The sequence below is a fragment of the Pelecanus crispus genome, chromosome 26 (assembly GCF_030463565.1).
Source record: "Pelecanus crispus isolate bPelCri1 chromosome 26, bPelCri1.pri, whole genome shotgun sequence".
Lineage (NCBI taxonomy): Eukaryota > Metazoa > Chordata > Aves > Pelecaniformes > Pelecanidae > Pelecanus > Pelecanus crispus.
Window position 1 is genome coordinate 1145529 of NC_134668.1, and position 14916 is coordinate 1160444.

At 58.9% G+C, this 14916-nt stretch overlaps 2 protein-coding genes across 2 annotated transcripts; one reads left to right on the forward strand and one right to left on the reverse strand.

The window, feature by feature from the left end:
* The first annotated feature begins 1567 nt into the window (after positions 1 to 1567).
* On the forward strand, positions 1568 to 3706 carry ZBTB39 (zinc finger and BTB domain containing 39). Its single transcript, XM_009483124.2, has one exon. It carries the CDS (start codon positions 1568 to 1570, stop codon positions 3704 to 3706), a length of 2139 nt encoding a protein of 712 aa, XP_009481399.1.
* A 7654-nt stretch (positions 3707 to 11360) lies between these two features.
* ACKR5 (atypical chemokine receptor 5) lies at positions 11361 to 12455 on the reverse strand. Its single transcript, XM_009477734.2, has one exon. The coding sequence runs from the start codon at positions 12453 to 12455 to the stop codon at positions 11361 to 11363; it is 1095 nt and encodes a 364-aa protein (XP_009476009.1).
* Between the last annotated feature and the right edge of the window lie 2461 nt (positions 12456 to 14916).

Genomic DNA, 14916 nt, shown 5'->3' on the forward strand with positions numbered 1-14916 from the left:
TCCCATCCCCACGACCCCGTGGGCTCCTCGTTGCCCCCTCCCCCCCGTGTGTCCCCCCCAGCCCCTGCTGCCCCGCGTGGCTCCTCCAGCCCCCCCCGGGGGTCCCGGCCGCCCCCCCCCCCCCCCCCGCCCTCTCCGTTTCTCCGTTTTCTCCTGGGGCAGCTCCGGGATTCCCTGCCCCCCCCGCGGGGAGGGCAGCCTCTCCTGCCTGTCCGCCTGCCGGCAGCGGGGCCTGCCCGCCCCTCCGGGGCCTCCTCCTGCCCCCCGGCTCCCCGTTTTCCCCGGTCCCCCCCTCTCCGTCTCTTTTCCCTCCTGTCCCGTCCCCAGCCCCCGCCCCGGGCATCCCCACGCCGCAGGAATTGCCCAGGTCCGGGCGCGCTTGGGGAGCGTTTCCCCTCCAGAGCCTTCCCCGGCCATCCTCATCCTCCTCCCCAGCTGTGAGCCGTGTTTCCCGGCCGCCTCCTCGGGCAGGGGCCATCCCTGCCTCCGTCCCTCGCGTCCCGGGGGAGGACGGCCCGTCCTCGGCTCCTTTTTGCCTTCCCCTGGAGCCGGGGCAGAGGGCAGCCCAGTCCCCTTCCGTCTTCGGCAAATTCCCGCTCTCTTGGCCGGCTTCTGGGGTCATTGTTCTCTGTCACGGGGAGGAAAAGGCAGGGGATTAGGGATAGCGTTCCCGGGGTAAGTTCCTCGAGTCCCCGGGTGGCCCGGGAGCTGGCCGAGCACCCGCGAGTGGGCCAGGGTGACAAAGGCAGCGGGACGAGCTGGAAGGACGCGCTCAGGTGGGAATCGCTGGTGAGCGTGGGCCAGGTGTCTGGTGGGAGCCCGGGGATACGGCACGAACCGCCCGGCTGCCAGAGCACTGAAAGGTGCCGCAAGTACCGGTGTAGCAGAGGAGAAATCCCCGGGGAATCAGAGAAGCTGGCGTGCAGGGGAGAGTCCGAAATGAGATCCCACCTGGAAACCGAAAGTTACCATGTGGGTACGGGAGAAATCCAAAGCGAAGGTGTGAAGGTATGGCTGGAGGAGACCCGGAGGGGAAGCCAAGCAGCGCGTAGAGTCTGAATTTCAGCCCTCCAGGCAGGAGTGTTATCCCTGGCTCGGGGAGAGGGGGGACGTCCGCGTACCGGGCACCCGTTGGGGCTCGGGTTCGGAACTGAGCAGAGCTGCGAGGCAGAGACCTGTGTCCATGCCCAAATAGAAGTGGGAACTTCGGGCTGTCGCTGGCAGAGTAAATGACTTTTTCTTTTCTCCGTGTCTTTCCCTTTGCGCGTCTTTCCCTTCGCTTCCCGAAGAGTCGGTCTTTGAAGTTACGAGACAGGTTTTGGCCAATGGCCGTCTAAAGCGGCGATGCTGCTGCTCCTCTGTCGCTTGTCAGGAAGGTGGAAAATTTGTGGTACGACTAGCGTGACGTCTCTTTGGTTGTTAAGGTATTAACATTTTTTTGCGTCTTCCTCTCTCTAGAGCCCCTTGCCCTGCCAGTTTCTGGATGCCAAGCGCCTCCTGCTCCCGCAGCTGATGAATGCGTGAAAAAGAAGCTGACCAGGAGAGGGACTCTTAAGCAGCTGCTAAGATGGGCATGAGGATCAAGTTGCACAGCACCAATCACCCCAACAACCTGCTGAAGGAACTCAACAAGTGCAGGCTCTCCGAGACCATGTGCGACGTCACCATTTTGGTGGGCACCCGCTCCTTTGCCGCACATAAGGCCGTTCTGGCCTGCGCCGCGGGCTACTTCCAGAACCTCTTTCTGAACACGGGGCTGGATGCTGCTAGGACCTACGTAGTGGATTTCATCACGCCGGCCAACTTCGAGAAGATCCTCAGCTTTGTGTATACCTCAGAGCTCTTCACAGACCTGATCAACGTGGGCGTCATTTACGAGGTGGCAGAGCGGCTGGGCATGGAAGATCTGCTGAAGGCCTGCCATTCAACCTTCCCTGACCTGGAGAGCTCAGCCATCACGAAGCAACCCTCCCTGGCCATGAGCGAAGGCCGGTCAGGTCCTCTGAGCAGCACATCCTCAGAGCAGAGCCATTCTTTGGGTGAAATCCGGAGCGGCGGGGAACATTTTGGCCCCGAACGGAATTACATCTTGCACGGGGAGGTGGCTGGCAGCTACAAAGAGGACGACAGGAATACCGTGAGTGAAGCCAGCCAGACTCTTCCCCTGATGCATCCGCAGCAGCCTCCCAAGACAGAGCAGGAATCGGATCAAGGGCAGTTCGCTCCTGCCGCGAGCATGGCGACCCAGCCCAGCCTGGGCGGTGTGAACATCGTTGTTCAAACCACTGCGAGCTCCTGCCAGCAGTATAAGGTCCAGAGCAATGGCGACTATGGCAAGGGCGGCTTCTTTACTGCTGATCCTTCCCTGGACGTCTCCATGGGGAGCAACTCCTGTCCCAGCAACAGTGACCACTCCAAAGAGCAAGGTTTTGGGCAGATGGACGAGCTCCAGCTGGAGGATTTGGGCGAGGACGAACTGCATTTCGAAGATGCCAGTGAAGAGCTGGGCCCGTCGGAAGAAGTTATCGAGCTGAGCGACGACAGTGAGGAAGAGCTGGCCTTTGAGAACGACAGCCGGGATAGCAAGGCCATGCCCTGCCAGGTGTGCAAGAAGGTCCTGGAGCCCAACATCCAGCTGATCCGCCAGCACGCCAGAGATCACGTTGATCTGCTCACCGGGAACTGCAAGGTCTGTGAAACCCACTTCCAGGACCGGAACTCCAGGGTCACTCATGTTTTGTCCCACATCGGCATCTTCCTCTTCTCCTGCGACATGTGCGAGACCAAGTTCTTCACCCAGTGGCAGCTGACCCTCCACCGACGAGAAGGGGTCTTCGACAACAACGTCATCGTCCACCCCAGCGACCCGCTGCCGGGGAAGGTCACCGTGTTCGGGGGAGGGCCTGGCTCAGAGCTGGCGTGTGCCGCCTGCGGGAAGCCTTTGGCCAAAGATTTCCACACCGTCCGCAACCACATCCTGGACCACGTGAACATGAAAAGCCAGACGTGCGGCGTGTGCGACCAGAGGCACCTCAGTCTCTGCAGCCTGATGTGGCACACCCTGTCTCACCTGGGGATCTCGGTCTTCTCCTGCTCCGTCTGTGCCAACAGCTTCGTGGATCGGCACCTCCTGGAGAAGCACTTGGCCGTTCACCAGAACATGGAGGAGGCTCTTTTCCGGTGCCACTTCTGCGGCCAGAGCTTCAAGCTGGAAGCGGCGTACCGTTACCACGTCAGCCAGCACAAGTGCGGGGGCAGCCTGGACATCCGACCGAGCTTCGGAGACCGGCTCCAGCAGCAGAGCCTGCAGAAGAGAAAGCTGCCGGAGGAGTTCCTGAGCGAAGACTTGGCACTGCAAAACCAGCCAGGCAACAGCAAGTACAGCTGCAAGGTCTGCGGCAAGAGGTTTGCCCACACCAGTGAGTTCAACTACCACCGGAGGATCCACACTGGAGAAAAGCCGTACCAGTGCAAGGTGTGCCACAAGTTCTTCCGCGGCCGCTCCACCATCAAGTGCCACCTGCGGACGCACTCGGGAGCCCTCATGTACCGCTGTACTGTGTGCGGGCATTACAGCTCCACGCTCAACCTCATGAGCAAGCACATAGGCGTGCACAAAGGCAGCCTCCCGCCGGACTTCACCATCGAACAGACTTTCATGTATATCATCCATTCCAAAGATGCGGAGAAAAACACGGACAGCTGATGGGGTGAGGCAGGGCAGGGCCAGGAAAGGAGCAAATACTAATTACAGAAGCTGTGGAAAAAAATGTCATTTATTTTATTTAATGGTCAGGCGTCATGGATGGAATCCTCCTTTTGTATTTTTTTTTTCTTTTTTTTTTTTGGCCTTGCTAGGGCTTTTTAGATTGGTGGCATTGTACAAATTAACAGCACGTAAGCTACATCACTGTTTCCAAGAAGTCTGTCGTGTTTACTTACCTCTGGTCCTGTTAGAGGCCATCGAGTTCTGTGTTTTTAGTATTTCTCACTAGGTTTTGAATCTAGATTTTTTTTTTTTTTAATTAACCTTTTAGCCCACTTGACTAGGCTAACCCTCAGTTTGAGCTTGTCCACAAACTGATGCTGCTAAGATTTTTCACACCTGACCTCAGTAGAGAGGGACAGAGCCGGAGCGGGATGGTACTGGACTCGAAGAAAAGGAAACAAGAAAAGAAAGAAAAAAGGAAAAAAAAAAAAAAAAAAAAAGACTTGTTCTGGGCATCACTGGGGTTCTGCTGCTATTGCGAGGAGATAAGCAAAGTCTGAAGTCGTTGCTCCATTGCAGGGGAGATGATGAGCAAGCAGCGTGTGAGTGCGCATATGCAAATGAGGAGGGATACCTGGCGGTAAATGAGGAGGAAGGTGATTAAACGAGGAGGAGGAGGGTGACGGTGGCTCGCAAGGGCAGTTCCCAGGCAGCGCTGCTGCTCGCCGGGAGCCCTGCCCGAGCGGGGAGCCTGGCTGGCGGTCTCTGCCGTGCCCGTGACGCGCCGCTTGCTCGCGCCCCAAGACCCCATCTCCGAAGGAGGAGGTGAAGGAGTGACGCCAGCGCTCTGAGGAGCCGAGCGGTGGAAGGAAAGAGGCGGATGCGCGAGCAGAGGAAGCTCTCGGAGGAGTCACTGGACTGGAGAGGGCAGGGGAAGCGGGTTCACGTCGTGGGGTTGACTGCTCCTTGGGAGGTATTTTGTGATGGCACGGTCACGCCTAATTTCTGCTGGCCTGCAGCCGGCCATCAAGAGCGTGCCGATGTCTCGGCAGCTCTCCTCTGCCGACGGCAGCTGTGCGCGTCGTGCTCTGCCGGCACGGCGTGTCCCAGGGCTGCCAGCTGCTGGAAGCCGGAGCGCGGCGTCGCTGCGGCTGCGCGGATCCCAGCAGACAAGACGTGATGAAGCTGTTGCCTTAACTCCCGGGAAGGTACCTTTGAGGACTCCCCTCTGCTGAAGGGATAGCCCCCTCCCGTGGATCACCGCATCCCGGACACGTCTCGTGGCAAATGCGCGTTGCAGGATGTTGTCGGTGCAATGTGAGTTCGTTCATCTTTTGTCGAATCGTGCTGTAAGTTCAGCACGCGCCGGCTGGGGGCTGCAGCAGAGCGGCTCCGGGAGCCGGCAGCAATAGCGGCCGGTGGGAACCTCGGCTCAGCCTCTCCTGGATGCACGTCGGGCGCGGGCCGGGGACTCGGCACGGTGGGCTCTGCCGGCTGCGCTGGCGAGGTCAGCCCCATGCCGGCAGTGTTTACACCAGGAAGGGTGGGGATCAGCTTTTTCCCATGTTATCCTGCTGTGGGGCAGAGGTGGAGAGGAACAAATATTTCCGATGCCGCAGCATGAGTTATGACTGCCCTTAGGTAACTCATTCTACCTCACAAACAGGAAGCGCTCAGGGCTCTCAAGCCACCGTCGTAGTAAATTGGCTCTTGCGCTTCTGCAAAGATATGCTGTTAGAAAACAAAACTAGTGATTTGCAAACCCTGTAAACTCATCCCGCTTTCCCCTCCTCTCGAAGGGACAGCCCGTGGCCGAGGAGCGGCGGGGGCTGGACGTGTGGTTGGCGAGCTAGGAATTCCTGGGGGGTTGCTCCCCCCGCTCCGCTGTGGCCTTGGGCAAGTCACTTCACCTCTTTGCCTCAGTTTCCTCATCTGTAAAATGAGGGTGGTAACACTTGTGGTACCTACCTACCTCCCGGGAGTGCGGTGAAGATTGCTGGCTCGTACCTGCAGAGCGTGTGGGAGATGCAAAGCGCTTAGTGAATATTGATGTTTAGCGTCCTAGGGAAACGACAGCCTCCAGCCTTTCCCGTTCCGTATCAGTTCCTGGACCTGGCCGGGTCAGTTTACTCCTGTTACAGCCTTCCCCGTCGAAAGCAAACTTCCCCTTAGCCCCGTCCCCATCGCAGTCCTGTGAAACAAGCTGTGTAGCAATATGAGCAGCGGGGACGGCTCGGTGCCACCGCGTCTGCAGCGGGGCCGGGGGAAGCGGCAGCGCGTGTGCCGAGGGGCGGCAGTGCCGTAACGTCCCCCGGGGTTTGCAGAGCGCATCTCCCCGTCGGCTGGGCGCATCGCTGTCAGGAGCGGGAGGGCTTCGCATCCCGGGGAGAAGGGTTGGAGGGTGCAGAGGGGTGCAGCTGCTGGAAGCCCCTGCCCTTCAGCTGCACCCATCCTTTGATCCCTGCGGTTTGCCTGTCATTTCCACCGCGGCAGCTCCCAGGTCCGGGTCCAGCTCTGCTGTGATGGAGGAAGGAACAAGAGTGGGCGTCGAGCCATGTCCCCGCCAGCAGTGCCGCACCCTGGCCGGACCTCGTGACCCTTCCCAGGCAGCTCCTTCGTCCTGGGCGTGGGTCATCCTCAGTCACCCCGAGGACCCGCAGTACCCGACTCCCATCCCGCTGCACGGAGGTGGGGTGGGAGGACTGGACCGTGTGAGGAGGAGCAAGAGGACGAGGCTGAGGATGAAGGCTGGTGGGAGTTTGTGTCCTTTCCCTAATCCCTGTAACATCGGCTGGGTTTGGGGCCAGCTGGCATCGCCCTGAGGGGGGGTTAAACTGGATTTGTCCCAGTTTTGGTGCCCGGAGCCTGTTTTCAGAGGAGAGGCACCGAAGCGATCGCCCACCCTGGGGCTGTCCAGGCTGCTGCTGCTGGAGCTCTGGTTTCCGAACTCCAGTCTCATGTTGCCAGGCCACGGTCTGCGATCTCTAGCTGGTCTGCGGAGCCGTGTTTAGCCTAGTGTTCTTAAGTTTTTTTTAAAAAAAAAAAAAGATAATTTTGAGAACGCGTGGTGCTCTAGGAAAGCGTGGGAGTTGAGAGCAGTTTGCTGGAGGCTCCTCTGAGGAGCTCTTCGAGCTACGGGGTTTCGTCGTCGTGCCGGTGGTGGCAAGATGGGCTGGTGGACAGGAACGGAGGTGACCTGCTCTGCTCTGGAGATCGCTATGAAGGATGTGAGGGAGGCAGACGAGGCTTGGGAGAGCCGAGTCCTTAAAGCCTCGAGACCCTCCTAAAATGTCCCAGAAGCTGCGATGAGCTTTTGGATGGGTTGGGGTGCTGCTGCGCGGTAGCGTCTGCAGCCCCGTATCTAGCTAAGCTGTGAAGCAAAAGCCTTTTGTGCACATAAACCAAAAAGAGAAGCTTTTACACTGAAACACTAATGGGCAAAGCAAGCCCACCCTTCTAAGCACAGGGATGGGAAAGCAAAAGCCCACCTCGTTTTTCTGCTGGTTGTTTTTGGGGGTGGGGATGGGGGGGAGCGACCGGGTCCCTGGCGTTTCTGTGTCTTGGATTCTTTCCTGTGTTATAATGAGTTATTCCCACGTGAAACATCCTGAGATCAGCAGCGAGTCCCGTCCGCAGAGGGGGTGCGGGGACGGATCTGGACCTGCGTTGGGCGACCACGTTGGGCCGGCCTCGCGCTGTGGCTCCTCCTCAGCGGGATTTGTCCCAGGAGGGCTCGGAGACCCGCACTCTCCCTCCCCCGGCAGGGTCCTGGGCCTCTCCGAGCCCGCGGCCAGCGTCAGAGCTCTGTCGTCCCCGTCCCCTCGGCAGCGTGGCTGTCCCGGAGTCTGGCCAGCCTGGCTGGGAGCTCTGGCATCCCTCCAGAAAGCTGTGCGGATGGAGCACTGGGGCTCATCCCAAGTCCCCCGCAGGCTGCGTTGCCCCGAGGAGCCACAGCTCCCACCCGGCTGCGTCGCGGCGGAGGCGCCCGGTGATGGCAGGCGCTCCCGGCCAGCGGCGCGGGGCTGCGCGCGCCGGGGCTGCAGCCGCGCACCGCTCCGCGGCGGAGGCCAAGCGCCGTTCGCAGCGGCGGGGGAGCCAGGGTGGGAACCCCGCGCCGGGGTCCGTTCCTTGCTCTGCCGCTGACGCGTGGTGCGGCCTTCGGCAAACCTGCTCGCCTCCCGGCCTCGCTTCCCCCGCCCCGTGACCGCGGGGGCAACGCTTACCTACCTCGCCTGGGGCGGCTGCGAGGTTTTCACTCGTGTTTGCAAAGCGCTTTGGGATCCTCGGGCTGCAAGAGGGGAAATGCTTCGCCGTGAGCTGCGCCGGCGACGTTTGCCGAGAGCGGCTGCGTCGCGGGTGCTCGCGGGGAGCCCTGACGCAAACCCCCCTCCGAAAGGCAGCGCTTCGAGACTGGTCTTACTCCGACTTCTAAACCGCAAAGTTCAGTTTTATTCTCCCCTTTCTCCAAGGATCCAGGTCTCTTAACAGAATAATTAAGCAGAAGAAAAAGAGTTGAATTGCTGTCTAACCTTTTTGTTAAGTTAATAGTAGGTACTGACCTCCTGATATTTAAGTGTTTACTATCTATTTGCTGTAAAGTTTTGTATATTTTGTAAACTTTCCCCCCAAATAGTAGATGTCTAAAATCGTTGTACATCGGGTTCTTTTATACTCCATTGTTCAGCACAAAGTGTGGTTTTTATTTAGAATAATAAAATGGAAAATGTTGACCTCTTGTACGTCGCTTCTTTATAAAACTTGTTTCTTTAAATGCGCAGATTGGCATTTCTCCCTCCTCAGGAGTGCCTGGGAAAGCACGTGAGCCGTTCCTGGTATCCTGCTCCGGTGCTGTGCTCTGCAGGATTTGTGGCATGAGTCCAGGCGGCCGGGGCCTCTTCCTCGCCACCTCCTCTGGCACCCGGAGCAGCTCGAGGCGAACCGACTCTGGTATTTCTGCAGACTGTTTCCGCAGCAGGTTGGGAGCAGAGCCCTCCTTAGAACCCATTTAGGAAATTCTCGGGGGGTTGCGTTCCTTGATAAGCCCTTTCTGTGCTGCCGGCGCCCTGCTTCACCGAGAGCTGGACCTTCGCAGGCTCGGAGCCGCCGGCTGGCAAAGCCAGCTCAGCGAGAGCCGCTGTAGCTTTTCTCCAGCAGCCAGGCTTCCTTCTCAGTTCGGCACTGGGGTGACCGGCCTGCTGGGCGCTGCCATCGGCCGCGGCTGCCGCTCTCGGTCGCCGCTGGAGCCGCTCGGGCAGAGCTGCTCTGGGGAGAGCTTACCTGCTGGGACAGGACCAGTGGCCCCATCACCAAGCTGGTGACCAGCAGTGGGCACTGGAAAGTCAAGCTGGGAGGGTGGTCCGGGGGTATAGAGCCCGTAATTGCTAAAGGAGCCTGTGGCTGGGCCAGTTTACCCTCGGGGGTGGCGAAGGCTTTAAAGGGAGACTGAGGAACCCGGTTTCAACCCTGGGTTTCAAGCCCAGGTCTCTGCGTGGGGCTCATAAGGGTTTATTTGAGGCCGCTCTGGCCCCGAGGTCTACGAACAAAGTTGCACATGCGTTAGGAGAGTTAAAAACCCACAAGTTTAATAGGTCAAATACCAAGTTTTACACATTTAAGTAACTTGAAATTGAATACGTTGCTGTCCTGGTTATGTCACACCTCAAGTGGCTTGTTGCTGTGTACTTATCTTCCATGTCTTCATTGAAAATGGCAGGGTATTAGCAAAAGGAAGCCATAGGGAAGATTCAAGATCAGAGCTGTGGGTTGCGTCAGCGTGAAGCTGCGTTCGCGTTCGCCAGCCAGTTTTGGGGCTGCTCGGCTTCGCTGCGCGCGTTGTGCCCAGGAGGGTCGCGGGGCCGAGGGCGGTGAGGTCCCGTGTCGGTGCGGATCCAAAAAGGACAGCCTCTGCCCCGGGGGGCTTACGCTCTAAGTGGCTCTACGCTCGCAAGTTGTGAAACCGTTAAGTAATATAATTAAGGAAGAGGGACAGCCGTGAGCTGCTTCCCTCCTGAGGGTGCTGCCGTGTCTGAGGGGACTGGCCTCTTCCCCAGCTGCGGTACAAAATATTTCCGTGTAAGAGACGGATTTGGCTTTCTCTGTCAACGCTGGTATCCCCTGGCAGTAAGAAGGAACGTCTCTGCGCACAAGGCGTCCTGAAGTATTGAGTGATTTAGGCTGTCACAGGACTCCTGTAAATAGCAGAGCCCTTCCCAGCCGGTCTGGTGATAACCATGCGCCCGTGTTAACCCCCGGTCGTGGGCTTCGCCCGCAGCCCATGACATCCTGCTCCCCACCCACCGCTCCGTGCTGCGAGCATCCTGTCCCTAGATTTGCTTATGCTTTGCTTTTTTAAAAATGTGTCTCTCGAGCAGCTCAAGGCCTTTGGTAGATTTATGAACTCCCTTCCAGTGACTGCTGCTCTTTCACCTTCCCCTGCCGAGGGCTTGACCCGCAGCATGTGATTTAGCAGAATCCGGACAACAATGAACTTTCTCCGGATGCTCCAGTTTCTTACACAGCCAAAGCCCGGCCCGTGCTCCGGCTCCGAGGGTTTCTGCACGCGTACGCGTTCCCACGGGACATGCTTCAGTGCGACTTTGATTGAAAGTGGACTTTGATTGAGTGAGGACTTGGTAGTGTAGCTTAATGGTTGGACTGGATGATCTTAAAGGTCTTTTCCAACCTAAACGATTTGATGATTCTATGAAAGGCGGCGCGCATGAAGGGCTGCTGGCGTCCCCCAGCATTTAGAAATGCGCCCAGTGGCCTTAGAAACCTGCCAGGAGATGCTCTGAAGGAGGCTGGGTTTAACAGGATGGGTCTCCTGCTGCAAAATGCAAACTGGGAACCCCACCTCTGCTGCCACCGGTTGCGTTTGGAAGCAGCCATGCCCAGTCAAACCCAGTTTTAACCATCGCTAATTTACTGCTGGGTTTGCAAAATTGCTCTCGACGAGTTGCTGATCTCGAATCATTCCTCCCCTCATTAAAGCTGAGGTTTGTGTCGTGCTCAGCCCCTCAGGGTCGCGTTCCCTTCATTTCTGTAAAATCAGGCTTTCAGCCCTTTGCCGGGCACGGGGAGGAGAGGTTTGTGTTTCAAAGGAATGAATTTCCTCTCTCCCGCTTGGGATGGCATCACGGCAGAGGGGCAGCGGTCACTGGCCACCTCTGCAGCGCAGTGGCTCCGGAGCACATGTGTAAGTGAAAGTCGGGGGCTGCAGAAGAACTTGGGGTGAAGGGAAAGGGTCGTGTGCCCCCAGCCCCGCGTCTCGGGGTGGGTACAGGGGTCGGGTCCCGGGGGCCGGATTTGTTCAGGTTTCTGAGCAGGTGGAGTAATGCACTTTATTACTGCAAGTGTTTCTTTTGGAAAACAGGAAATATCTCTTTCTCCTATTCTTTCTTTAGCTAAATAGATCTGATACAGCAGCACATCAGAGGCAAGATGTCTGTAGCTCCCCGCACCATCTCATTTCACATTTGGCACCCTGCCCTGCCTTCAGAGCACAGGAGGTGGCCAGCCAAGAAGTGTTGTTTAAAAGCAAAGTGTCTGCTTATCACCAGGAAAAACAATCTTACCGACTTCAGTGAGCCCAGGGAGCTGCCCACCCCCCAGCAAGCACTTGCCAGCGACGAGTGGGAGAGTCCGATCCCCCTTAGTTGGGAGGGTTGTTGTCCTTTGTGATGACTATGGAGTGCTGTGTGGTGGAGGAGGAATTGTCTGTGCCCTTCTGGTTGTCTTGGTCTTTGGGGATGTACTTAACCACAGCGGAGATGAGCTTGCTGCGGAAGTTTTTGCTTAGGAAGTTGTAGAGGATCGGGTTGATCACGCAGTGGAGCAGGGTGAAGCAGTCTATGATGTCGTAGAAGAAGTAGAGGAAGTGGGCGAAGGTGCAGTGGAGGATGATGTGGTTGCCGTCGAGGGTGAGCAGCGTGAGCATGATGTGGAAGGGCAGCCAGCTGATGAGGAACACGACGATATAGGCGTAGATGAGCAGACAGTGCTTCCTGCTCTCCGGCTTGGTGCGCTTGATGAACCTGGCCGTCAGGACGTTGAAAACGGTGATGATGGGGAAGGGGATGAGGAACCCAATGGTGGTGGTGGCCAAGCTGACCGCCAGCGCCCACTCGTCGTAGGTCTCGAAGGGGGCCATGAAGATGCAGATGGGCTCTCCGGTATTGACCAGCTGCATGTGAGCAACCTCCAGGAATGGGATCACTGCTGCCAAGACCCAACTGCAGGCGCAGATGATGCGGCGTGCGCGGTGCTGGTGCTTACGCCAGAAGAGAGAGGAGCTGGTCAGGGACACGTAGCGATCCACGCTCAGGCAGGCGAGGAAGAAGATACTGGCGTACATGTTGGCAAAGTAGAAGTAGTGCGTGAAGCGGCAGAGGAAGCTGCCCCAGAGCCAGGTGTAATCCAGCATCACCTCCAGCATCCAGATGGGCAGTGAGAGCAGCACTCCGAGGTCGGCAATGGCCATGTTGATGATGTAGAGGTTGACCAAGCTCTTGTTGCCCCGTGTCTGCCAGTTGACCCAGATGACAAGGAGGTTCTCCACCAAGCCCACCACAAAGATGACCAGGTAAAGGATGAAGAGGATCACCCGCTTGACGTTCTCATCCAGGCTGAACTCACAGAAGGTGTAGGTGTAGTTCAGGAGGTGGAACAGCTCGGACCAGTTGTGGTAGTCCCCATACTCACTCAGGAGAGTGTGCGTCTCGGTGGGGGCAGTGGTCACCTCAGCCATCCTGATAGCTGCAAGGAAAGGGAAAGCACTGAGTTGTGGCTCAGCAACTGCACTGAGCCGGACAGCTTGAAAATACAGAGAAACAGCCAACCTCTCCTGTCAGGGCTCAGTCCTCACAGGAAGCTCTGGAAGAACCCAACTGTATTTTTTTTTTTTTAATCCAGTTTTTACTCCTATGGTGAATTCCTACATCAGCCCTCAGAAGACGCTGTACCCACATTGAACAACAACCTCACATCTCAGGCGAAATGCAAGCCACAGCCGCCAGCCGCCTGCTCACCCGCAAGTGCTCCCAGGTGGTGGCTGTCCCCTGTCCCACAGCCTGCTCAGCCAGGGACCGGGGACAAGCGGTGCTGGGGACTGATAGAGGGGAGTGCCCGCAAGCCCCGAGGCTCAGCAACGTCGCTCACTGCAGAAACGGAGCTGACGACCCCGGAGCCCGGCGACTTTCGGGCGGGAGCCCCCCGCGCCGAGGCTCATGCTGTCCCCCAGATCGATCCGGAGCTGAGGTCCTGCCACCACGGAGCCTGTGGGAATCCCGACCCCAGCTCCGCCGCTCTGCCCTTGCATGCAGCAACCGTCTGCGCGGCGTCCGGGGCGCGGGCAGGCACCCGGACCATTAAACGCACCAGCAACCACGTCTGCTCGACTCCGTGCCAGCAGGAAAGCCCCCGTCCCTCACCCGAGCCCTCGGTGTGCAATCGCCTTATAAACCCGGCCGGCCGCCCTCGCTCTGCCCGTCTCGCAGCTGCATTGCTGGGAGCCGTCAGGACTTCCAAGTAGGTGACAAAATTATAAACTTAAGGGAAATGTAGTTGACCTTAACATCCTTTTATTGCCCCAAGTGTGAGAGCTCCGATCCCAGCACAGCTGCATCCGCACGGCGAAGGCGCCGCAGACCCCGTTGAGCCTCGTGGTGCTGGAAGAGCTCGCAAGACCAGCCGTCCCCCGGGATAACCGGAGGAGCGTGCGGTGCCGCTGGGGCATTTCTGCGGCACTCGGAGCCCGGTGATCCGGGGAGTGCCGCAGCCAGGCGTCCCCCGCAAGAGCATCAGCCCTGTGGCAAACGGCTGTCACCCGCCTGCTCCCGAAACCACGGAGGAGAGGAGGGCGAGCCCCCAGGGCTGGACCCCCTCGTCCCCGAGGCTCCTCAACCTCCCGCCCTCGCCAAGCTGCAGGTCCCGAGAGAGGCCGGCGGGAGAGGGGACAGACGGACGCAGGCAGGGAGGGAGAGGCGTTGGCTCACCGGCAGCAGAGCCGAAGGCTGCGCGCAGGGGCTGCTCAGGGAGCGTGGCGATCCTCTCGGCTCGGCAGCTCACGCGCCTCTGGGAGAGCAGAACCGCAGCGGCGCAGAGCTCGGGGTGGGCTTGTTGGCTGCTCCCCCGCAGGAAATGACCGTCATGGTCCGACATCCTGAGACAGCCCAGCGCGGGTGACATTTGACTCGATTTCCAGCCCCGGGGCTCGGCTGCCGTTTGATTTTGCCGCGGGGCTGGGGACGGGCGCGGGGAGGCCCTGGGCAGGTGTCGGTGTTGGAGCTGCGGGTGCCCGAGGATGGAGCGGGGCTCCTCGGGGCTCCCCTGGGCAGGTCCCCTCCGCTGTCGCTCCCGCAGGACCTGGCTGCTGAGGCTCCACTGGGCTCGGGGGCTGGTACCTGCCCGGGTGCTGCTGTGACTGTGGGCAGGAGGGGAGAACGCATCCTCTGGGATGGACCCAGCTGAGCCAGGTCCTCCCCCGGCTCTGGGAGTCCCAAGGGCTTAGGGTGGGTTAAGGCGAACGTGCCATTGACCGTCCCTGATGCTCATGCGATGCTGGGGTGAGCTCAGGGTTCCCTTTGGGGGAAAAAGGGCCAAAAGCCGAACGTCCCTGCCAGGACGGCGCCGCCCGTCGCTCCGAGCTGTCGCAGGAGTTGGTGGCGGATGGCTACTGCTGCAGAAACATCTCTGGCCGGGCAGCAATTAATCATCGAGCTGCGATTGCCTGGCAGTTTTGCAGGGGAAGGGAGGGGGCTTGAGCCTTGCCCTGGCACTGGGGAGGGGGCTGATAGGCAGAAAATTTTGCATCAGGCTGCAAGTCCTGCAAAACAATTGCAGGAAATCTCCTTTTCGAGTGTAGACAAGACTTTGTGATCAACAATCGGCTCGGAAGGAAGGCACGGCCAGAGCGGGGAAGCACAAGGGCACTGATAAGTCGGGTCTCACAACAACAAGCCCGGTGCCAGTGACCCCGTGCGCAGGTATCCAGTCCCAGCGGGACCGAGGCCCCGGGTTGCAAACAGGAACTCGGTGGCTTTGTGCTCGCCCTGAGCGTGATGGGGTGCGTTTCGGCTCGGCTGCGGGACGGGGGTCGCGAAGGGCTGCTCTGCTCTTCCCCGATGGCTGCAGGGGCTTTGCCTCCCCTGGAAGGCAGGGATGCCATTCTGTTTCCATTTAACAGGTCAGGAAATTCCACACTGAACTCT

Bases quoted from the DNA above. Each gene is read 5' to 3' on its own strand.
- ZBTB39 (XM_009483124.2), top strand. From the start codon at position 1,568: ATGGGCATGAGGATCAAGTTGCACAGCACCAATCACCCCAACAACCTG.
- ACKR5 (XM_009477734.2), bottom strand. From the start codon at position 12,455: ATGGCTGAGGTGACCACTGCCCCCACCGAGACGCACACTCTCCTGAGT.